The 24,766-nt window shown below is 35.4% G+C and overlaps 1 protein-coding gene across 1 annotated transcript in view; it reads left to right on the top strand.

Annotated features, from left to right (window-relative positions):
• Positions 1–9,967: 9,967 nt before the first annotated feature.
• The window catches only part of LOC145681218 (uncharacterized), a 30,196-nt gene continuing 15,397 nt past the window's right edge, over positions 9,968–24,766 (top strand). Inside the window, exons 1-2 of the mRNA XM_081752756.1 lie at positions 9,968–10,567; positions 18,112–18,665. Coding sequence (XP_081608882.1) covers positions 18,379–18,665 — 287 coding nt within the window. The 5' untranslated portion in view covers positions 9,968–10,567; positions 18,112–18,378. The remainder of the gene's footprint in view (positions 10,568–18,111; positions 18,666–24,766) is intronic.

Genomic DNA, 24,766 nt, shown 5'->3' with positions numbered 1-24,766 from the left:
TGAAAAGGTATTTACAACAGATGGAAGCGTTCTCTACTGCAAAGTGTGTGATACGGCAGTTTCAGCCGAAAGAAAATTTACCGTTGAACAGCATGTTTCAAGGGACAAATACACACGGGGACTTAAGTTACGTGCGAAGCGAGAGGCAAACGCATTCCAAAAATCATTCTGTTATTTTCGAAGATTTGTGTGAAGCATTTATTTGTGCTGACATTCCGTTGAACAAAGTGGACAACGTGACATTGCGTGCCTTTTTGGAAAAATACACTTGTAAACCCCTCCCCGATTCTTCGACATTAAGGAAAAATTACGTGAACAAACTTTACGAGAAAACAATGCAGTGCATTAGACAAGAAATGGCCTGAAAGAAAATATGGGTGTCCATGGATGAAACTTGTGATTCGGAGGGACGAAATGTAGGGAATGTTGTTGGAGTGATGCATGAGGGTGGGCCGGGTAAAGCATTTCATTTGAATTGCGAAGTTCTGGAAAAGGTCAATTATTCCACGATCAGTAAGTTATTTGATAAATCAATGCATCTCTTATGGGCTCATGGCGTCCTTTACGAAAACGTGCGGTTTTTTGTAACCGATTCTGCACCGTATATGGTAAAAGCAGCGAACTCACTGCAGGCGCTATATTCGAAAATGATTCACACTACGTGCCTCGCGCATGGTTGCCACAGAGTGGCTGAAGAGATACGTGTGCAGTTTCTTGATGTTGATAAACTCATAGGAAGTGTAAAGAAAGTGTTCAGTAAGGCCCGACCACGTGTAGCTGCTTTTAAGTCGGAGCATCCTGAACTCCCTCTACCACCTAGCCCCGTTCTTACCAGGTGGAGAACGTGGCTAGAAGCCTGTAAATACTATTGTCAAAACTTCGAAGCTGTGAAGGAAACGATAGACTCTTTCGACTCCTCCGAAGCTTCCGCGATTCGAACTGCACAAAAGATACTGGTCAATCCTGAAATTCAAGGTAAGTTTGTGCACATTCAATCTAATTTTGGATTTCTACCAGGTGTGATTACTTCTTTAGAGAAATCTGGAGAAAAGTTGACTTCAATTGACTCAATCAAAAATGCAGCAAGTGCATTAGAAGGTGTTCCTGGGGAAGTAGGACTGTACTGTCAAGAAAAATTACAGATGTATCGAAAAAAACTAAGGGTTATCATGTTTTGTGCGATAGTGGACATTCTTTCAGGCAGAAAATGTGTACTGCTCAAATTAGAAAGTAATCTAGGAATTAGTGATATGGTCTATTTCGAATATGCTACGGTGGTTTCTGTAGAAACTGAAAGAACCTTTTCAATGTACAAATCGTTATTTGCAGACAACCGCCATGCATTCCAGTTCGAAAACCAACCTTCATATTTGTTTTTGTTGTTTATTGCAACTCAGTATTGGGTGCAACTTTTGAGAAAAACACAACAGAGTAGAACCACATATATAGGTAATGCATTAATACATAGTAACGGATGATTCTCTGTAAAAGCATTTTCTTCAAATTATAGTGCATTTTTTTAGATTTTTAGTGCATAATTGCATTTTTTATTTTGCATTTTCCCCGCATTTATAGTGCAATAAAATCCTAACCCTAGTGATCACCGTCATATCACTCTGTATTTCCCTCATGGGCTGGGGGCTAAGATCATGTGACTTCTATCAACCAATCAAAATTGAGGTACCAAAACATTCATCTTATCCGTAACAGGAAACAAATGAGTGAGGTATTTCCCCCATGTTATACCATGTAACCTGTTCACCGTGTGGCGGGTCTAAGATCATGTGACTTCTATCAACCAATCAGAATCGAGGGATACCTGAATTTCAAAAATCCCAAGGTCTAAGATCACGTGACCTCTACCAGCCAATAAGAATCAGGTATCAAAGCACTCATCTTACCCGTAAAAGGAAACGAATTTTAAAATCTCAGAGCTTAAAATCACGTGACCTCAATCAACCAATAAGAATCAGGTATCAAAGCACTCATCTTACCCGTAAAAGGGAACGAATTCAAAACAAAAATCCCAGAGCCTAAGATTACGTGACCTCTATCAACCTATCAGCATCGTGGTACCAAATCATTCACGTTACCCTAAAAGGGAACGAATTTCAAATTTCCCAGGGTCTAAGATCGCGTGACATCTGTTAACCAATCAGAATCAGGTATCAAAGCACTTATCTTACCCTCAAAAGGAAACAAATTACAAAAATCCCGGTCATAAAAGAGAGTGAGGGTGAGTCATTCGCGCCAAGAGGGGGGCGTACTACTTGGCCCTCAGGTATACATTGGATAAAATGGACTTCAATCCTGTTTTACACTGGATAAAGCTGGAAACTATGGTTTAGCCCTTCCCTTGATCATATCCAGGATCTGCCACTATATATATATATATATATATATATATATTGGTGACCCATTTTAACCTTTCCACGGAGATATCTCGAAAACGGGTGAGTATAAATGAACCCAACAAAAACTCAAATGTTAAATGCAATGGGACACATCAAATATTGTTGTCGCGGTTCCCCCAAGGTCCAACTTTAAAATTTTAAATGGAAACGTGCGTTGAGTGATATCTCATTCGATAGATCTTCAAACACTAAACAGAGATGTCCAAAAGATTTTTTGTGTCAGTCATTGTATTCAAAATGGTCGCCAAGACATGGCGCCTGTATCAGATAAAACGTCCAGTACACTAATATGAAAACGGTTTTAGATAAATGAACAGAATGAAAAACGAAACGGGAAAATATCATGGGGAAGGTGGAATGATGTTGTCGCTGTGCTGCCCAAGGCCACACTTCATGCGGACCCAGGGCCTAACACAAATATGAAAACGGTTGGAGATAAATGATCACAACGAAAAACTAAACAGAAAAATATCATGGGGCACGTCGAATGATGATGTCGCGGTGCCCCCAAGGTCCAACGTTACACTTTTAAGTGGAAACATGGGTCAAGTGATACCTCGTTCGATAGATTTTCAAACACTAAACAGTGTTGTGGCAAAAAATGTTCATATCTGTCACCGTTTCCGAAATGGTCGCCAACACATAGTGCCTGTAGCAGATAAAACGTCCAGTACGCTAATATGAAAACGGTTGCAGAGAAATGAACAGAATAAAACTCGTATAGGAAATCACCGGGAGTTGTTGTTCGGTTATTTATTTCAACCGTTTTTATATTATTCGTACTGGAGGTTTTATCTGATACAGGCACCATGACTTGGCGGCCATTTTGAATGCGATTACTGATATGAATTTTTTTTTTTTTGCTACAACGCCTCTTAGTTTTTAATGATGTATTGAACGAGATATCACTTGACCCATGTTTCTATTGACAATTTTGAAGTTAGGCCCTGGGCCCTCCTTGAAAGGTGGCCTTGGGATCACCGCGACATCATTCGACGTGCACTATGCCATTTTACTGTTTCACTTTCTGTTCTGTTCGTTTATCTCCAACCATTTTCACATTAGTAGTACTGGACGTTTTGTTTGATACAAGCATCATGTCTTGGTTGCCATTTTGAATACGGTGAATGATATGAAAAATCTTTTGTCACAAGTCCATTTAGTGTTTGAAGATTATCGAATAAGGTTTCTATTTAAAATTTTAAAATCGGGCCCTAGCCTTCATGAAGAGCGGTCCTGATAGGCACCTGATTGCATTTCGTATTTGAGTTTTTGTTTTGTTCAATTGTGTTATCCGTGATTTTTAAAGTATAATCCGAGACGCTACAAAGCATTTAAACTTGAGTGGCAGAGCTATTTATGTGACGTTGTCTCAATTTCAGGTAGTTTCTCCTTTTGACAAATGCCGATTGCTATGAATAATTTCAGTTCTTTTTCTTTTCTTGTTAAGTAGCTGTTTCTGATGAGATCGAAATTTTTGCATGGGAGTAAGATAATGTCCCATATCGAACATTTATAAAATCAGCAAAAAATGGAATAAAAGGAATCATGAAATTGATAATTTAATCAGAGCATGAGTTTTTGTACATAGAAGTTGCATTATTTATGTTATCAAATATTTTGGACAGTAAATTTCTGTTTGTTAACCCTTTCACTGTGGAAGGCGACGGAAAAAAAATCCCTAACCTGCGAATGTCGATTATAGTCGACGTGTTAAAATTTGTCTGTATCTTGGTATGGCGATTGTAGTCGCCAAAGGTTTTCTGTGTGATTTCTATTGTTTATCGAAAACAATAGAAAACAAACAAAAATGAACGGTACAACTTTGGCGACTACTCTGGACAAAGCCAAGATACGGACAAACACATTTTAACACGTCGACTATAGTAGACATTCGCATGTTAAGGAAATTTGGTTCTGTCGACAAAAGTCGACTTCCTCTGTGAAAGGGTTAAATTTACAATTGACTGATTCTCTTTAATAGAGAAAATGATTTTATATATGAACTAATGAGCATAAGTTGAGTGACAGAGCTAATTGTGTGACGTTATCTTCATTTCAGGTAGTTCTTCATTTTAACAGAAGCAGGCGTTTTTAAAAATATATATCTCAATGTGACATGATTAACGTTTGGCTTTTGAGTAAAAGAGTGTTTGATATTGACCATTTTAACTCATCTCTCCTTTTAAGGCCATCTTATCCATCTATTATGACAGTTTGCAAACTGGTCAATAGTTTACATTTCACGTGTCGTTTAATAAATGCTACGTTTCGAACGGTGAGATCGTTGACGTAGAAAACATGGAATATCTGATAATATTTATGTGTTAAAATTATCACAAATCTTGAAATAGAAGTTTGAAAATGAAATAATAAAGTTTAACGTCCCACGTTATGTCTATTATGTTCTTTTATTGCTCTTAAGGGATGGTGGAGTGATATTGTTTTAAATGTACATGCCCCAACTGAAGATAAGGATGACGATATAAAAGATAGTTTTTACGTGGAAGTGGAACGGATATTTGACCAACTCCCACGATAAAATATGAAAATTCTATTAGGGGATTTCAATGCGAAGGCAGCACGAGAGGATATTTTCAAACCGATTATAGGGAACGAAAGTCTGCAGAAGGAAAGTAATGACAACGGTGTTAGACTAGTGAACTTCCCACATCGCGACGATCATAAATACACTTGGACATCACCAGACGCAAAAACACATAATCAAATTGATCACGTTTTAGTAGATAGAAGAAAGCAATCTAGCATAATTGATGTCCGGTCGTTTAGAGAGGCTGATTGTGACACTGATCACTACCTGGTAGCAGCGATGATTCGAGAGAGATTATCGTAGAATAAAGGTAATATTCAGTGTCCGAAAACGGAGAGATTTAATTTAAAGAAATTAGAAGAGAGTCAGGTAAGAGAGGAATAGCAGACTGAAGTTTCGAATAGATTCTCGGCTGTGGAAGATTCGGAGTGCACTAGTGTTCAGGATACTTGGAATGAAATTAGAGATAGCATTAAAATTTCAGGAAAACAAAAATTAAGATACGCGGAAATACGTAGGAACAAACCATGGTTCGACCAGGAATTCACTAAACTAGCAGAGAAGAGAAAACATGCAAAATTACGTAGGCTACAAAATCCGAATGAAATAACTACACAAAATTTCGCAAATACCAGGCAGGAAAATTTCAAAAGTTTTAGAACAAAGAAACGCGTTTTTTTTTTTGAAAACTGAAATTAAGGAAATTGAAGATAATAGTAAAAATAAAAACATTCCGAACATGCATAAGAAGATCAGCGAATTTAAGATAGACTATCAATCTCGTGCTTATATATTAAAGGGAGCTGAAAGTATTGTTCCCTCTGATACGAATAGCATGTCAAATAGATGGAAATATTTCTTTGACGATTTGCTGAACACGCAGCCAAATCCTAATGTTCGTGGGGAAAAAGAGATACACACCGCAGAACCGTATATTCCAGAACCCAACCGAATAGAAACAGAAACCGCTCTAAAGAAATTAAAGAAACACAAATCTCCGGGTGTAGATGAAATTCCGGCTTATTTAATTTTAGCTGGTGGCGAAAAATTGTGGAACAAGATACACAAACTCATTCTCCTTATCTGGAACAAGGAAGAATTGCCACAAGAGTTGAAAGAATCAATCATTGTTCCAATTCACAAGACAGGCGACAAAACTGACTGTAATAATTATCGAAGCATTTCTTTTCTGTCAAAATCCTATAAAACCCTTACAAATATTCTATTAGCAAGATTAACCGTCTACTCAATGAAATTATTGGAGAGTATCAGTGCGGATTTAGACAAAATCGATTAACTATCGACCAAATATTTACCATTCGCCGAACATTCGAAAAACAAATTGGGAACACAATACCCTGGTACATCAATTATTTATTGATTTTAGAAAGGCGTACGACTCGGTTAAGAGAGAAACATTATACATCGTTCTTACAGAACTTGTAATATCGAGAAAGCTAATTAGAACAATTAAGATATGTTTAAATGAATCCCAAAATAAAGTCCGGGCAGGAAAATTTTTGTCCACGAGCTTTCACGTCGAAAATGGCCTGAAACAAGGAAATGCGTTGTCGCCATTATTATTTAACTTCGTTCCGGAATACGCTATAAGGAAAATCAAAGATAGCAACCAGGGCCTAGGGTTGAACGGTATTCATCAGGTTATGGCATATGCTGATGATGTAAATTTAATAGGGGATGATAGGAGAACAATAGAAAGAAATGCAGAGATCTTATTAAACGCTAGCAGGGACATTGGTTTAGAAGTAAATGCAGAGAAAACTAAATACATGGAAGTGCATCGGGATCGTAATACAGCAAATTGTGGACGAGTTAAAATATTGAATAATACTTTTGATAAAGTGGATGCTTTCAAATATCTAGGATCAATAGTAACAGAGGAAAATCATGTTCACCAAAAAATTAAATGTCGACTAAAAGCAGGGAATTCGTGTTACTATTCGGTTCAAAATCTCTTGTCGTCGCGAATTCTGTCGAGGAATTTGAAGCTTAAAGATATAAAACGATAATTATGCCTGTTTTTCTGTATGGCTGCGAAACATGGTCACTTACTCTGAGGGAAGAACATAGACTGAAAGCATTTGAGAACAAGATCCTGAGAGTAATATTCGAATCCAAGAGGAACGGGAATGCGGAATGGCGGAAACTTCATAACGAGCAACTACATAATTTATAGGGTTTGCCCAATATTGTTAGGGTCGTCAAGTGTAGGAGGCTTAGGTGGGTAGGTCATGTAGCTAGAATCGAAGAAAGTAGAAACACTTTCAAAGTCTTGACTGGAAGACCCATCGGAAAACGACCATTAGGAAGACCTAGGCGCAGATGGGAGAACAATATTAAGATGGATCTCGCAGAGAAAGGAATACAAAGTAGAAACTGGATCCAATTGACTAAGGATAGAAGTCAGTGGAGTACTTTGAGAGTGGAAGTTCCATAGGCCATAGAATTAGTTAGTTAGTTAGTGTCTAATAATAATAATAATTGTATTTTGAAATTATGCAAATTTTTTAAATAAAAGTTTGAAATATTAGTATACTTATAATCAGGGCTAAAAGTGTATCTTGAAAGGTAGTGTGGCGCATGACGTCACGCTGTACCCCCGTGTCTATCTTCAGTCGCGGCGCTAGGCTCGTAATAGTAGGAGACAAGAGGGAAGGCAAAAAAAGGGGGAGGCTAGGCAACCACACTGTTTTGGTTTAACTATTATTATTAGTCTATTATCATTATTTAATTCTGAGCTTCTACCAATTCAATTTATTTCTGATTGCACAGCTTTATGCTTGTGTGTAGTAAATGAACATCGGCACGTTTCTGGACACACTTTAATATAAACACAACACAGGAACATAAACTTACAACAAATATTGAAAGAAGCATATCATACACATACAATAAAGTGAATTGTAAATGTTAGAAGCACGTATGCCCAAAGCATACGTGCTATAAAAATACACATCATGTCCAAAATGGTTGTCGCATGTCTATAAATATGTTATTGTACGAATACAATATAATTTGATAACGATCCCCTGTATTCTTATAATGTTAGTATGTATATAATCGGCAAAGATATGTATGTGGTAAATTTCATGAGAAAAGGGCAGTAAATAAGAACAATATTACGCAAAAATCTTTCTTGTTCATTTACCAACATTTTGTTTTACTCATTGTAATTTACGTATTTATAATTCTTTTCCTGTGAAATTTACCACAAAATACATTTCTCAGTTATACACGTAGTAACAGTATTAACTTTATTACACATATGTGGCTGCGGTTTATCAATATTTATCAATAGACGGAAGTACAAAGGAATTATAAAATGTTCAACGTAAAACATGGAAACACTCAGTGGTTAGTCATACTGAGTAGGGTTTAATTAATTACAGATTAGAACCTGCATTAAACAATGTGTTAATGAATAAGAGAAGCTTCTATATCTATAAATATGTGAATGAAGAACGAAGATTTCAATGTCATATAGACTTCAGTGGCAAATTCTATAGCAGTAGTTCGTGATTAGGAGTTCACCGGTTGCACGTACAAAAATGGGGGATCGAAGGAGGGGTAAGAAAAAAAATGTGTGTGGTGGTAGCACCTCCTCGCCCCCTCTAGGGCCGCCGCTGTCAATTTTTGCCCATTGTATTATTTTTATATGAAGTGGAAGGTCGACATACATATTTTTTTCGGAGATTGCCCGCATTCCCTCACACTTTTACTGCTGCTTATAATGTGATTGTTGTTATAAAGTTTCTAGTAGATGGCATATCAACATTTAATTTAGATACCCGGTAGATTAAGTATTTACACTTGCACTTGTGTATAGCAAAGTAGTAAATATTAGTGTAGAACAAGTAACCTTCTCATGTCGACTATTAACGACTATATGAATAATTTTCTTCAGATTGTTTGTTTTTTAAATATATATATTGAACTGGAATCACTGCGAGCAAGGGCGTCTATTTCTTTGTAACTTTGGAGGTGGGTCGTTCATATGTGTGTTTTGTTGCAGACAAGAGTCTAAGAAGGCATTTATGAGGTTATTATGAGAAATTAAATTCAAGGTATTAATATAAATAGGTATATGAATAAAATATATATTTATAAAACACATGGGGCATTGGGGAGCCCAGGCCCCTCAGAATTGACGTCCTTGTAGGTGAGTCACGTTGAATTTTTATGCTAGAGACATTAAACGGCTTAATTGGGTTCTTAATGCAGTATTGTTATTAAATTGTATTGAATGAAGCATTAAGACTAATTTAAAAAAGTATAACGATTTCAATTTGTTATAGTTAACTTTAGGTTATTAACCAATTGTTGGGTTTCCCGATACTAATAAGAAATATTCATGAAACTGAAGGCCATCGGTTAAAAAAAAATAATTGTGTAACACTAATTCATGCTGAGGCTCATTCAGTGTCTTCAAATATTCTGCGTACAGTAACTCAACACACATAAAAAAGGAAAATGTCATTCACTACCATCTCCATTATCGTAATATTCTCTTTGCGTTTACGCAAACCGTTACCGAAAATGCCCGTTTTTTTCCAAAGAATGTTTTTATTGGCAGCGAAAAAATTATACTGTAAAATTGAAATTTAAATGGAGCATGATATTCATGAAAACATGTTTTTATTTTAGGCAACGTAACTGTTATCATAAATGTTTTGAAGTGTATGGCAAGTATAGTGTTGCTATAATCCAAACTTTTACTGAACGTCTCCATTGTCATTACACATTCTTCTATCGGGAACAAATAATTTATATCGTCCTGGCACCCTGCGTCTTTGTGAGCGTTTCTTATGAAACTCACTGGAGAGTTCGGCAGTGGCTGTGATAGTGCATGCTTCGTAGCTGGTTGTGCTTCAATAGGAAGGAAGTTAAGTGGGCCCAGTGATTCACCTACACTACACTTACACTTTCTGTTCCATTTACACGCACATACATTCCCTTATTTTTAATATTCTTTCTCTTTTCTATTTTCATTTTACACTTTCCTCTACTTTTTTGCCCTGTTCACCTCGGCATTTCGCCCTCTTTCCCTGTCTGAACTCCTTTCCCGACTTTGACCTTTTCCTGATTTTTACTTTTTTCTCGACTTATGTCAATTCTTCCCGATTGTGTCCTGTATATTATTTTTTTTGTTTTTCAATCATAAATCCTCTGTTTGAGGTATACATTTGACCAATTAACAATATTAGCACATATGTATAGAAAGCTGGTGCACCGACCTATTTGACTGATAATAGTCGTATGAAGAGAGGAAGAGAAACTGACTGAATGTCGTTCTCTGGTATGGGGAGTTAAATCTTTTGTGCTACAGTTTATATTATCATACATACTGTATGGAAATCAGAGTAGAGTCAAGATGAACAGGGTCTTCTTTTCCCGCTAATTTTTCCAAGCCCGTTCCCTTGGCTGTGGTTTCGCTAGATAGTAGATAGGGACAGTGGGAATCTCGTTAATCCATTCATGCGCGTCACTAATTAGATGACGAGGCAATTGGCTACCTTAAGGGAATCTTAGAGCTGCCCTTCCGTTTTTTATAAAAATTAGGAAAATTTACAGGAGAGATGAGGTAAGAAATGATTTCGAGTTCTTATGTGATGTTTGTGTGTGTAGGTTTGGCAATAAAATTATGCTTTATACTAGAAAAGATGTGGAAGTGGGTACTATTTTTAAGACGCGGAAGGTTCGATGCCTCAGCGACATGCCCATTTTGTGTCGACAACAGAAAGCAACGAACCCGTTCCTACTTCTACACTACTACTACTGCTTATACAATGGATCTGTATAGTAAAACTGCATATTTTAATGTACTGCTTTTTTGTAGGATGGAGACTGTAGAGGCAACTCTACACTTAAGCGAAAACTCCTATTGTCAACATTGTGTCTGAACTTCAACGTGGTATTATGGAGAGAAAGGTGTGGCGAAGATGAGGGAGCGTTGAATGTGTGTGACACCTTGTCATAGAAGCCGATAACATGCCTACAATTTAGTTTTAATATAAGAATCCTCCGGGTTGACTTTACAGTGCCCGCTCCAGCTGGTATACTGAAAAACAAAAATTACACTATTAATTTTATGAAAATGGATCAAAACTTCTTTAATTTCAAGCTAACTCGTTCCTACCCAAATCCTGCTTGCCCCTATCATATTCTACTGGCAAGGTTCTAGAACACAGGTCCCCCTTTCCATTTCGTTGTATTAAAGACCGAAAACAACGTGCCTTACGGGCTTCTAAGCCGCCTTCACTCGCTGTCGCTCGCTCGGCAATACTATTTTAATTAAATATTAAATTTTGGTACACAAAGGAATCAACCTATGTCTAACCTATATAGGGAGGACCTGTCTTCTAGAATCTTTCCTATTCTGCTCTATCCTAGTTTAGTATACTGTTTTAAAGCAGCCCTACTCTTCGATTCGCAGGTGGGGCGTGTATTGTAAAGTTTTCCCAATTCTCCATATCAGCCATAGATAGAACGAGTTCTTAATTGTTGGTAGGATCTATATCTGGGACACCAATGTCTTTAACCGCTAGTGCTTTTAGAGAAAAAGAGAAGAAAATATGCTAACTTGAGTTGGTATAATTTCTAAATGCACAATGTGCCAACGTGAATTTGTATATAACTCAAGTAGATATTTTAGAAAGAAATTTTTTATTTCATACAGTTTTTCTCATTGTCCATATTTTTCTCCGTGCCGTATGAGAATATCCTACTTAATATTGATGAAATTCACAGGATCCACCAGAAATAATTGTTGAAAGAAGTAAATACTCTTACGACTTGCGTTTAAATATTGGGTTCAATAAAAGGAGATTGAATGCAAAATAGACAAATAAAACTGTGCTATGTGGCTACCAAAGAGTATGAATGTTATGTACGTAAGTTACATAGTACGAATCTGGTAGATCCCCGCCGCAGTTCGCTTGTACGTTCGTAGGACCATGGGCATCAAAAGCACTGCATTTGCTTATAAGCGATAAAAGTGGTAAATTGCGGCAAAGGCATTCCCATTTTTTTAAGGATGATGTTTATTTGATGGAGAGCAGGATTTGCGTAGAATCATGAAAAGAGTTATAATTCGCTAATTTATATTAATGCTATATTTGATTAGCTTCTAAACATTTGGCCTCTTTCGTCTAAATGACCTTTCTTCTTTTCATTAAAACAATTAGGTTTCTAAACCTAGATACGGAAAAATTATGTATCATACAGCACGTGAAGGTTTGACGTTTCCTCTTTATTTTTTATGTCATAATTTGTAATGGAAGAATATGGCAATATCAAAAATGTCATTACGTATTGCACTAAGTTCACAAAATATAATAGGTTAACGAGACATATATGGAAGAAGGGATCACGTGCACTATACTTTACATATTGTATTTTGTTTATTTATAATAGTGTTAAAAAAATCAGCATTTCACCTTACTACATTGTAACTATTCATGATGTGAACCTTTTATAAAAAATGGAAAAATATGAGCATGTTTCTTTAGAGAAGTAGTGGTAGAATTGTTAGAATTCTAGAATTTTCCATAAATTTGTTTTCGTAAAATTAGCCCAGAAATTCTATATCATGGAAAATTTCCCTCAGCGGTCCAATCCTTTGTACAGTCAGTGGCTCGTAAATAATTTTCATAAGTTGCAAAGAAATAGTTTGCTGCTCGTAGTTTTGTTGTACATTATGATAAAATGGACTAAGAACATTGAAATGTTTTAAGTGGCTCTGTATCAAAAAGATTATCGGCACTTTCATTAAATTTCTCTTTGGCATTTAAGGATATGACATCGCCAGAGACGTGTTTACGCCATTTTATCGTAAGACAACGTGGACGTCGCTATCGAGTAAAAATACCAAGAGAACAATAAGAACTATTTGCGCATCGTGTACTATCCATTACATAAAAATTGGCCCCTGATTTCGCGGTGCTGCCCTGACGTTGACTCAAAACTTATATTGCAAAGACAGACAACTTTTCTTTGAACTGTGTTGTGAAAAAAAAAAAAAGAAAAAAGAAAACGGAATCAATGAAATAGTGCTTATTTTGTTATACTTTTTTCGTAGATTAATGTTTATAGGACTATATATTGGATTGGAAACAATATCACGTTAAATAATTTTCTGACTACGATATGTAGACTGTAAGTGGTGACAAGTTCAGTTTTCATCACTTGATACTTTTGTGTATTCAAAATAAATCTCTGACGCTCTGATTTGTTTTACGGTTGTAGATAGAGAAACGTGGAAAACATAGTTTGAAAAATTGGAATTCTAGTGTTCCAAATATGTGAAACTTTTAACGAAAAAGCATTTACTTTGTAGAGCATTTATTAAAATAAAAAGAGAAGTGTTTATCCCAACATTCTGTGCAGTGAGTGGAGAGTCATATCGCAGCCCAGCCTTTGAATTCCCCGTGATTATATACAGTAACTGGAATTGCGGGAACGCTGTACGGACCGTCTCGTGCTGTTTTTTCGCTTTAAGGAAGCTCGCAGCTGGAGCCTACACCATATGAATGTAATAAAAAAAGAAAGTAAGATATCATGACCTTTCACATCATCTTAATAACAATAGCAATGGATGCATTATCTCAATGAAACATCGAAATGAAACTTTGCATAGCACATCCAAAAATCTATTAATCTAATTACTTCATTCGTTTTCGCCACATGTTTTGACTTATCGCTGCTGCTATCTTTCTGAACATGCATTATTCACAATGGCTCCATTTGTACTTTAAGATCTATCAGTATCCACATTTTGGAGCTTACAAACATGTTAAAGGGAAAAAAGAAATGTAGCCTAGGCAATCACGTTTTCACCCAAGTTGTTCTGCAATCAATTCCCCGGCCGAATGTACCAGATGAACTTGTGGGTGTTTTCTTTTCTTTCATTGAATGAGAACAATATGGAATTTTTAGGTGACGATGGCTGTTTATGGTATATTGTAAATGAGGAAGTACTGATGATGTTTTCAACATTTCCCTACGGTTTGTATACGTCAAAAACGTACACACACATATACTCACATCATATGTGTTGATTGCAATAAAACGGGCAAACGTGCATTTATATTTTCTTGAGCATTTCTCGTGTTTTTATTCAAAAAATATGTCTATTTGTTGTATGAGCGGCGGTATTACAGAAAAAAGAAGCAAAATTTTGAATGATAATCAAATTTCAGGACTGGTGAATGATTCCGACTCAGATGGTTATTAGTTAAATAGTAATGACATTGATGATTTCTTGCTCAATGGTGTATCCGGGAATGAACAAGATAGTACCTCTGGTTCGAGTGAACCTGAGGTTGCGCCGGGAAAGAAAAAAAAAAAACCCTGGTCGCTATATGAAGGCATATTCTGATGTAACTTCGAGGGATGAAATTCGAGTAAAAGCAGAATCCTTGTTTAGTTGTACTCCGGGAATTGATCTCTCTATGTAGTGTTCCCTGTATAAAATATCTCAGCTGGTTTTACGGATGGAGATATATAGTAGAAAAAGGAACGAATCAACACGTAAGACTGCAGATTAAGAAATAGAAAATTACTGAAACAAAAAAGCTTTGTTTTCTAAATGAAAGCGTTTTACTTCAATTGAAAACAAGAAATATTTTACACTAATTATTCACATATGCGTTGTACGGAAGCTAGCTTTACACATTCTTTATATACCAACTGCGGAAGAGTTATTAGTTTGTCTGTCACGTGGTAAAAGATGCCGTTCTTTTCTGCTGTTTGACTTATCACTTGTCAATGCTCACATACTGTACAGGATAAAAGCAGGATAACATATTTCACTTCGAACTTTTTGTGCGAACCTAGCACAAGAACTGCATTCAGCAGGCATTGAACTAGATGGACCATCCCAATCTTCACCCGGTAAAAAGGCTGGAAGCAAATGGGCCATAACCCATACAGGGTTTCCCTAATATCCGCAAATCCTAATAGGGTGGGAGAAAGGGAGATGCAAAGTGCGTAGCACTCGCACGGTGAAAGGAAGTTTTAAAAATTAGCGTTTATTATTTCATATATGACGTTGCAGTTTACGTGGGAAAATGCTTCCAAATGTACGACACTAAAGTGAAGTACTGCGATCACTAGTTGCGAAGACAAATTTCCGGTGAAGTATAAACTCAGTATTGCATATCAACTAAGGTTGTATCATGTAATAAACTTTGTGAGTGCATTTGTTTCTGTGGAAGTGTATTTTCTACTGTGTGCAATGAGTTTAAAAACTGACAAAAAGAAACAAATTTTGGAGGACCACACCCAATCCAAACAAAATAGACTGTTCTTTTCTCCAATTTTCAACAACTCGTACGTTTAATGCATATCTTGTTAATTTCTAGGAAATTAGTTTAAAGTCTCATGTAGATATGATATTTTAAAACTTCCTATAAAACGCGCCGGACAGTAGAAATTTAACTTCCCGTCGAGCTGAGAATAGTAAATACGCGCCAGGAAAAATGAACACACTGCTGAACAAGACTGCACTTGCTTACACGTGACGTTTCGATCTTCTGGCCAAGATCGTCATCAGACGTACACACGCGCCAGGAAAGTATGGCAATGTTCCACTCCATTTAAGCTGCGATAGCGATGACGCAGAATAGAGAAAATCGTATGAGATATGTCATTGTTTGGCTTTAAAATAAACCTATCACTTTGTTTGAAGAAAGACACATAAAGATCCTTCTATGTTTTTTTTTTTTTTTTTTTTTAAATTTTAATAATACATCGCAGCAACTCAGAGATAATGATGTCTCAACTTTCACTGAGTAACATTAAAATTGCTAAGTATTGAGTATGAAATTTTCAGGAGTTAAAGTTAATAGATTGACCTAGATATCGCGTACGGGAAATTATTTTACGATTTCTTTTCCGATATATAGTCGTATGAACATTAACCAACCAAAAGTGTACAATAAAATATGCACTGTTTCATTAATTCCTATTTTTCTCACTACCTAATACAAAGAAAAGTTTCATATGTTAAGTGTTGAAATAACAACATTTCAGCAATAACTAACGAGGTACGACAATGCAATATAAATTTCGAATGATCATCAGGTCAGCATTACGAAGTGAAGGGCGTATCTTTATGAAATGGATAGTAGTAACTAAATTACGGTATCGTAAATCTTGAGTATAATACAAGATTGCTAACTTTGTGAAAGTATTAAGGAAAACATAAAATAAATTTTGATTTGGAACATGCCGCCATCTCCGTATGTTCCGCCACTTCTTATACATACGTGGTTAACGCTCAGTGTTAATATGAGCTCCTCCGTGGCTAGGCGGTTAGCGTACGCGCCTTTGGCGTGGGCGACCCGGGTTTAATTTCTGTCCTGAGCTCATGTGGCTTTGAATTCCCGTTAATCAGTGGGTCCACGTCTGATAAAGCTTCGATGCTGAAAGGGACGCTCAAAGGCAACTCAACTTAGTGTGTTAATATCATTCGAGTAATGAACTGTGGCAGTTGTGAGATCAGATGACCCTGACAGTGTAAGAAATACTGCTGAAACTGGTAAGCCTAGTTGATTCCTATCGGAAAAATCCTTCGTGTTGATTCGTTGTTCCAGGAAGACGCATTCACTATCGTAGAATTAACTTCTTTGACGTTTTAGGAGAATATTGTCTGACTACTATTACACAAAGTACCAAAAGGCGCACATGACTCAAAGCAGTATTTATAAAACATGGGGAAAATACTCTACAGTTGCTTGTATGGTAGAAGGATTGCTTTTCCTATCCAAATAACAGAGATATCTGTTTAAATCTTAAGAAACCTTTTAATATGAGCAGGCATTTATTTTAGTAAAATAAAATTGTTTTAAAATTTTGGTTAAGTAAAAGCATAACACATTTCTCTCACCTTTATATCTCACTTTAATTCACAAAATAATTAGGACCTGTAGTTAGCATATATGACAATAAGACTCTTCGGTGTTAAGATCTTGTGATGTTGATCTTGATGTTTAAATATCGGAAAACTGAATTGCATCGAAAATAAAAATAACATATAATTTTACGAAATGCTTCAGTTCAATAAAATATACCGTATACCTATGCTCTTAGTACTCTTTTCTTTCGTTAATTCAAGGTATTTGTACGCTAGACGATAATAAGATTGTTATATGCCCCATTACATCTCTATTTAACAGCTCTCTAGATGCTCTTTAGATAAGCCTGTACGCCTTCTGCGCGAAAGATTGGTTTATTTCTGGTAAGAACATTTGCTGTTAGGATCCAACATTAACCACTAGGTCGATGTTTCACATAACATTGCTACCAAAATTTACACTAAACACCAATACGCCTAATTATCCGATAAATACCATAAGTTGCTGTATAAAAAATAATCCAATTACAATTAAATTCTCGAAATCGAAAATACCAAAATATTAAAGGAAATTAGAGCACGCAATAACGACGCAAAACAAATTTAAACAGAAATTGCTAGAGCTACATGTATTTAAGGATGAGAGGCTGGAGACAAGAAGTAGATCTGTCTTTAAGATATTATAATACGTCTTGAAAATGTAAACCATTTCTAAGTAAAATTTGTGTAGCATTGCTTTTCATATTTTATTTAAGAAATATAAGCTAGGTATGTAGAGCAGTTGCCTGTCTTCAGACAATACTGATCGTACGTAGAGAATTCGTTACTTTAAGAAAAACTGAGAAAGAAGGCATAAATCGTACTTAAATAAAATGTATTTACGTATAACAAGAAAAAATATTTATATCCATAACATAAACTATTTATTACATATAGATAGTTTTTGTTAAATATAGTTAGTTAAAAGGAAAATAGCTTAGTTTTCGATTTATCAAGAGAGAAAAGAAAGAAAAAAAATCGGATACTGATCAGCTTTTCAGTAGTTCGTTATGGTTCTGTATTTTTGGTAATTAGATCTATCGTTATTTTGTTATTAGTAGCAAAATTTCAAAAAATTTAAAATACTTGTTCCAGTACCTTTTATATCCCTAGTCTGATACCAATCCATTCCACCCACTAACTCAATTTCATCTGAACTGGCATTTACCTTTGTGTTCCCCCAGCTTGATGATAAAGTTAAATAAAACGAATATTTTTCTTATTCCTTTCAGACTTGCTTTTTTTTCCTTTGAACATTGAATGCTGAAAATTTCAAATCTCAAACTTGAACAATTTTCTATATTAACGAAATTGCTTCTCATTATTTCAACGTTGTAATAAAATTGAAATGGAAACAAAAAAACGTTCCTATTAAAGTTGAAGTGAAAACAGAAAACGTGTTATTTCAAGAATGTAATTATGAACTTTGTACTAGTAGCTCTGACGATCATAAAGATCCTCTTGCAATACGCTTGGAATGTAAGGAACGAGAAAGTACAATGGACGGAGAGAATTTCGCTCCAGAATGTAATGAGAATAAAACAATATCAGATTGGAAACTAACTTCTAAAGCAATATGTTTGATCAAGCGTTTGTCAACAGTTGATGTACCGGTAAAGTCCAATAGTTTTCACAGTAACATCAAGCCAAATTCCTCCGATTTAAGAAACAGCACACAAGAGTCAAGCAATCAGATATCTTCCAAAATTGGATATAAGAATGATCACGAAGGGGACGTTCAAGAAAATGATAAGCAAGACGCTGGTAGCAATGCTCATGCTGTCAGGTACGTTTAAATGTTTTATTTAATAAATTACATTTTGTATACATATTTTTTTCAACTTGCAATACTTCGTTAACTATTCTTTCCTTTAGTTTTAACTGAGTAAATGGAATGGCAAACATTTGAATAAATAAGTAAATATATAAATAAAAAAAAACAAACAAACAAACGCATCCTAATGTTTTGCTTATAAGTTCCAGTGAGCAATACTTGATCCGTAACGAAATGTCATCAAGTTCTAACTTTAGGTTTTGTTGCTTCATTTTTTAATAATAACTTGTCACATCAAAGTTTAATGAGAAGCATTGCAAACGATGCTTTATAATTGTTTAATGAGTTGGAAGGCAAATACTTTTTTATGCTTATTTTTGCTGTGGCCTGTTTATTAAATAATGAAGTATTAATTTTTTGAAGGATTGGCAATAAACAGTTGGTTAACTCAAACTATCTTCGTGTGGTGGTTTGAATTGTATTTTAAGGAACATTTGTTGTTCTACTGTTACTGTGAATCAAGGGAACGTTTGTGTGATCAACCATAGGGATTCACACTTCAATTAACAACAAAATGTCAGAGTTCTCTGTGTTCTCTCTCTTTCACCACGTCAAATTCAATTCAATGAAGTTGCGTGTAACTAAATAACACATAGAGAAAATGTGAAGATATGTATGCTCTTTCTCAGCAAATGTTGCTTAGAAGTCGATGAGAGAAAGGGACGGTGGATTACAGTGGTTGCAAAGAGTGTTGGGTCATAGTAATACACGGAGGGTTGAAGGAGATACGGGCTTAGTAGATCGTGGTGGGAAGTTGTGAATGTGATACGGATGAGGTTTCTATTGAACCTTCCCGTCTCGAATATATACATCACTTACATAATCCAGAACCCTTTACGCTTTTTAAATTTACGTATTGACTTAAAAGTGTAGAGTAAGTACTAGATGGATTTTTAGATAAGTTGCGCACAAAATCAAATTAATCATTTAGTTGACTAAAGTTTTTTTATTTGCACAGTGTTTCGTTTGAATATTCGTTTCTTAATTTATTTTGAACAAAACTTACGAATTTGGTTTATTCTTTAACACTGAATCTAAAATATATTTGATAGTTTTCAGTTTTTTTTTTCACTGGTATTAAAATATTAAAGTAGTCAATAGTTACACAATACTAATCTTACACGTTCCAGGCGTTAATAGTAATACTTATTTTTAAATTTGTCATCGATATTTCAGGTACAAACGTCTAACTCCTGTTATTGGGTATTTTTGGCTAATCTCGAGTGTTTGGTTATTGTCATTTTATTGATGGCACTTCGGTGGATTTACTAATGTCTAATTAAATATGCAAACATCTACATTGAACACATACTAACCTCATACGTTGCAGCTGTAATGAATAATTACTGCTAAAAGGAGATAGTAAACTTCTCGCGGGAACGTATACTATTAGCTATTAAGTAGTATTCCTTTTGGCTGGTCGTACTGCTAGTGAGGTATTCTTTCGTTTTATTTTAGGTTTGGACCTAAAATGTTTCTTCCACGTTTGTTGATCGTCAGCTTCCTCATTTAGCTACTCCCAATATCATCTTCTATATAATCATCGATTCGTTGCATTCTCCTTTCTGCTCATCGCTGTCATTCCATCATTCCCTTATGGCGGCATGGAAAAGACAATTTCTTTGGAAGATGTGTTACGTCCAATTGGACCTTCACGAAAGATGGTGCCCAATTGTGCGTAATTAAGAATGTTTTCTACGCTCAATTAGTTATTCACAACAGAAATTGTTAAGTATAAAAAGTTTTACTTTCTGTGCAATTATAGATAAAAGTTCGCAGAAATGCAGTAACTTGTTCTGTACTTTTGGTCTCTAATGTCTATTTTGCGGAATTTCAACTCTACTCTTTATTAGTGAAGTATTACGGGTTTTCAAATGTTTAATTTCTTCATTATTTTTTCTAACAATAATAGGCTTTGCAAATAGCACTGCATGGGTATATGCATTTTAATCCATTAATCTTGCTCCCTTTTCATTCATTTCACTTTTTTAGACCAATGCCAAATATTTTTAGTCAACTCCTCTATATTATTATTATTATTATTATTATTATTATTATTATTATTATTATTATTATTATTAGAAGTACTAGTAGTGGTAGCACATCGATATTTGTGATGATACTGGCTTCGACTCGTTACCGTGTACTTACTGTGCACGACTGTTACGTAACCAAAGCTTTTACTTCCCACCAGAGAAATGTTGGACTTCTTTTATAGTGATACTTTCAGACCCGGAGCTAGCAGGAAACTTATCACGTAATAAGTATAAATATTCTTGCTTATTCAGCAGTAGGCGGAGAAACGGATGTTTAAAAAAATGGGACAAGATGCGTTAAAAATATTATTAATGGGACATAATGCAAATACGTGGTGATTTTTGTCCCCATTTCTGCAAAAAAAAAAAAAAAAAATATTGTAAGTTATATGTCTGGATTGTGGAATTGTATGCGTAAATTGTTATTGGTGTATAAAGTAATAGGTAATAGAAGATAATTGGTAGCATCTTTAAGTAAGATATGCACAGACTTCTCACTATTTTCACGAAAATTTATTTTTCACAAATGTACGAATATTTGAAACCAATTACTTGTTTACCTTTTCCCTTTGGATTTACCTTTAGCCTTGAATTTTAGTTTTACCCCACGCCAAATCGTGCTTCCTTGCATTATTATAGTCTCAATTTCGTGTAAATATCTTTCCGGAAAGACCAGTTCTAGCATTTGTTTCACTTCATCTAGTATTCTTTAGATTTTCGTCCCATTCTCGTATTTCTTTTCCGACATCAGACAAAAATTAAAGACTCATACTACCCACAGAGAAATAAAGTCAGCTAATTTTTAGTGTGATACGACCTATTAGTTTTCGGTTGATAAGAATCCTACCAAAAAAGTGTATGACAAGGATGCTAGAAGTCGTAATACCACAAACACATCTTTAATAAGCAGGGCAATTTCTATTTACGTAACAGTAGTGGTAACTAGTTATGGTAGTCGTAGCTGTACATAGTAAAAAAGAGAATCTATATATTAATTTTCTTTTCAATTCGTTTTAACAACTGCATTAATAAATTAGTGAAGTTAGTTTGTTATCATAAGCACCTATGTCTATATTTATCGAATAATTTCCTAATTAAGATTTTTCTTCTAATAATTTCACTTTTTGTGTTTGGTTATCGATGAATTTACTATTTATGTGTTTAAAAATAAACATACTAGTTCATCATTTCTGGTATACATAAAACATATATTTTAGAAATGCAAAGGTTCCAATTGTACTGCGGTTTATTTTGTGCTAAGTGTACACCAAATTCCAAACAAGATAGATTCATTGATTTTTAACGGAGTAGATTCCCAATATTCTTGTTTGCTAGTGCCATTTTCTGGAAAAACAACACTTTCAAATATCATCATGGACGATTTTTCCGTTATTTTATTTATAGTTTTAAGTAGCACTTTTGAAATGCTTTTTCCAATTAATAAAACGTAACTAAGGACGAATTATCCTAGGATATCTTTGACTTCTTTTCTAATGTCAGACTCTTTCTATTTCTCTGTCTTATTAACCCACATTTTTCCGAATTAATTTTTGTGGCGAATTTCCTTGGTATTTTTACGGAGTACTCTGTGATGAGGAATAATCACTAAATTCTTGAAATAAATTATCTGCATCCTACGTGTACACTTTTCGGAGGGTGGGTCGAAAATGACACATCGGAAATATCGTTCTTAGTCACAGGGGTCGTTTTCGACCCATTGAGAACATGAGGTAAAGTTTTCAATACGTTGTCCTTCCGAATAATTTTGTTAGTCAGTATCAACTGGATTACATTGATTCAAATTTGTTAATTTAATTATCACATTTTCGTCAGAGAGACATTGTTTTGATAGATCTACAATGTTTGAACAGTTTATAGAGCAGTGTTCTCAAATTTCTTATAAGAAACATTTAGATAATAACTATATGATTTATATGTACGTAAAAATAGATTGTACACCATTTTGTATCTATACTGGCGCACCAATGATGCATATTTATGCCTGAGTATGAAACGCATCGAAACATTTGTCATGCAGAAATATTTTGCATTTAACATTTTTCGTTTATGCAAATCTTCAGATCCTGCTTAAGCTTGAAACCATTACTTTATGACGATGTTGTTGTACCTGACTATGGTATCTGAAGATTTTGGAGTAGTAACATCCACTTTAGGCCCAGGCTTTAAATTCCAAAATTTCCTCAAAATTACCTTGCAAATGCTTATGCGGTTTTTTGGAGGGTCTCCAGTATATCCAGCCTTCCTTCCAAGTATACAACAGTTTACGGTAACAACCTTTAGCATCCAGACTGTGAACTGGAAATACCACTTCATTTCACGACTGAAAGAGCGATAGAGCTGCAGGTTTGGTCCAGTTTGTCCGCTCTACGTATGTTTGCATTATATTCGGAAACCAGTGCTGATATTTACACCAGGATCCACTTACCAGACGAAGAAGAACGGATTGATGTTGTCTTTAGTGGTTGGGCACCGCGGTAGAAATAATTGACTTCGTCCCGTCGTGGGAAAATTCTTGTGTGAATTGTAGCTGTTGGTAGGTGTGTATGCGGCTGTAGTCGTGCGATGGGTACCTTTATTTAATACAGTGATAGACTCCGCTCACTGTCAGAGTCCGAAACTTCCAACGGGATTTGGATTTTATGCCAAACTGGGTCGAATTTGGCCTTGGTTACCACGTGTATCTATCGTAGCGTATGATCAGTATGTTGAAGAATTCATGATACTCAGACTCGGTAGAATTTGGCCTTGGGTTGAGTTGAGTTGATTTTAGTTTAGCGTTCCTTTCAGCAGCGAGGCTATATGCGACGTGGACCTACTGATTAACGTGGAATCCGAACCACATGAGCTCCCGCCGGGAATCGAACCCGGGTCTTTCACGCCAAAGGAGAATTGGCCTTGGGTTTCTACGTGAAATTGATTTGTTGGTAAGGCGATATAGCATTTAATGACTATTTTTTGACGGAGGTATTGAGACACGTGATGTGTGTGAGTGTGTGTGTGCATGAGGTCGTATATAATAGAATCACGTGATGAAAAGTAGTGATTGTGAGTAGAATGATGATGTAAACGGAACGCAAAACGTACACGTATGTGTATGTGTATATCATTCCGTTAGCAGCTGTTGTGAAGAAAGAAAAATCGAATTAAAGATGACATCGTCAATGAATATATTAGGTAAGCTTACTACACAATCATTAGATCCCTTTAAAAAAATGCGTGATTTAGAGATTTGTGTACCATTTTGTATTGTAAACTTTAAGGTAATTTCAGTAATTAATGGAAGGAAGGCATGTGTCACATTTCAACGAGGACAAAACAGTAATTTTACCAGGACGCTGTACTGAAAAATTGGAAGATAATGGTGCATTTTTATCGTATTTGCAAAGTGGAATGATGTGTTTAACATGCAAAGGAATGAAGATTAATTTATCTGGACATACCATGCACGATCTTGAACTTATTGAGATTGTATCTTGTTCATAAATATATGGGACGTGTTCAAACAAGACAAAGCATGATTCTTCCACTTCTTCTTCTTCCCTGCCGATCGTACGTGCACGGATATCCGTATGCATAGTGACATTAGTCTGTGTTCATAAGCTACTGAAATGAAAGGTCTATGAGTATTTGTCTACCAACTATGCATACTAAAAACGAGTACTTACTAAATGGTAGTCTTCAACGGTTCTTGAATATGGTCTTAATTCAATAGAAAACGAATTACACTAATTTGTATTGGATTGGATAGTGACACATTTGAATCCCGATTGAGGAATTGTGTTTGGAGTAAAGTTAAATTTGGCAGAATGTGAGAATCTAAAAATTTGACACCGTTTGTTTATGACTATTTTAACTTTCAAGTGAAAATTACATTTATAAAATCTCTTGGACAGAATAACAAACTGGTGTTGCGAAAAGTATTGGGTGAAAAATTAGTGATGTTACAGAAGAAAGGAAAGCTTCATGCTGCTCGAAACAGTGCAAAATTGAATTCAA

Source organism: Thermobia domestica, chromosome 3 (genome assembly GCF_964235325.1).
Source record: "Thermobia domestica chromosome 3, izTheDome1.hap1.1, whole genome shotgun sequence".
NCBI classification, from domain to species: Eukaryota; Metazoa; Arthropoda; class Insecta; order Zygentoma; family Lepismatidae; genus Thermobia; species Thermobia domestica.
The sequence above is the reverse complement of the archived record's forward strand: the minus strand, read 5'-3'. Positions and strand labels throughout refer to the sequence as shown.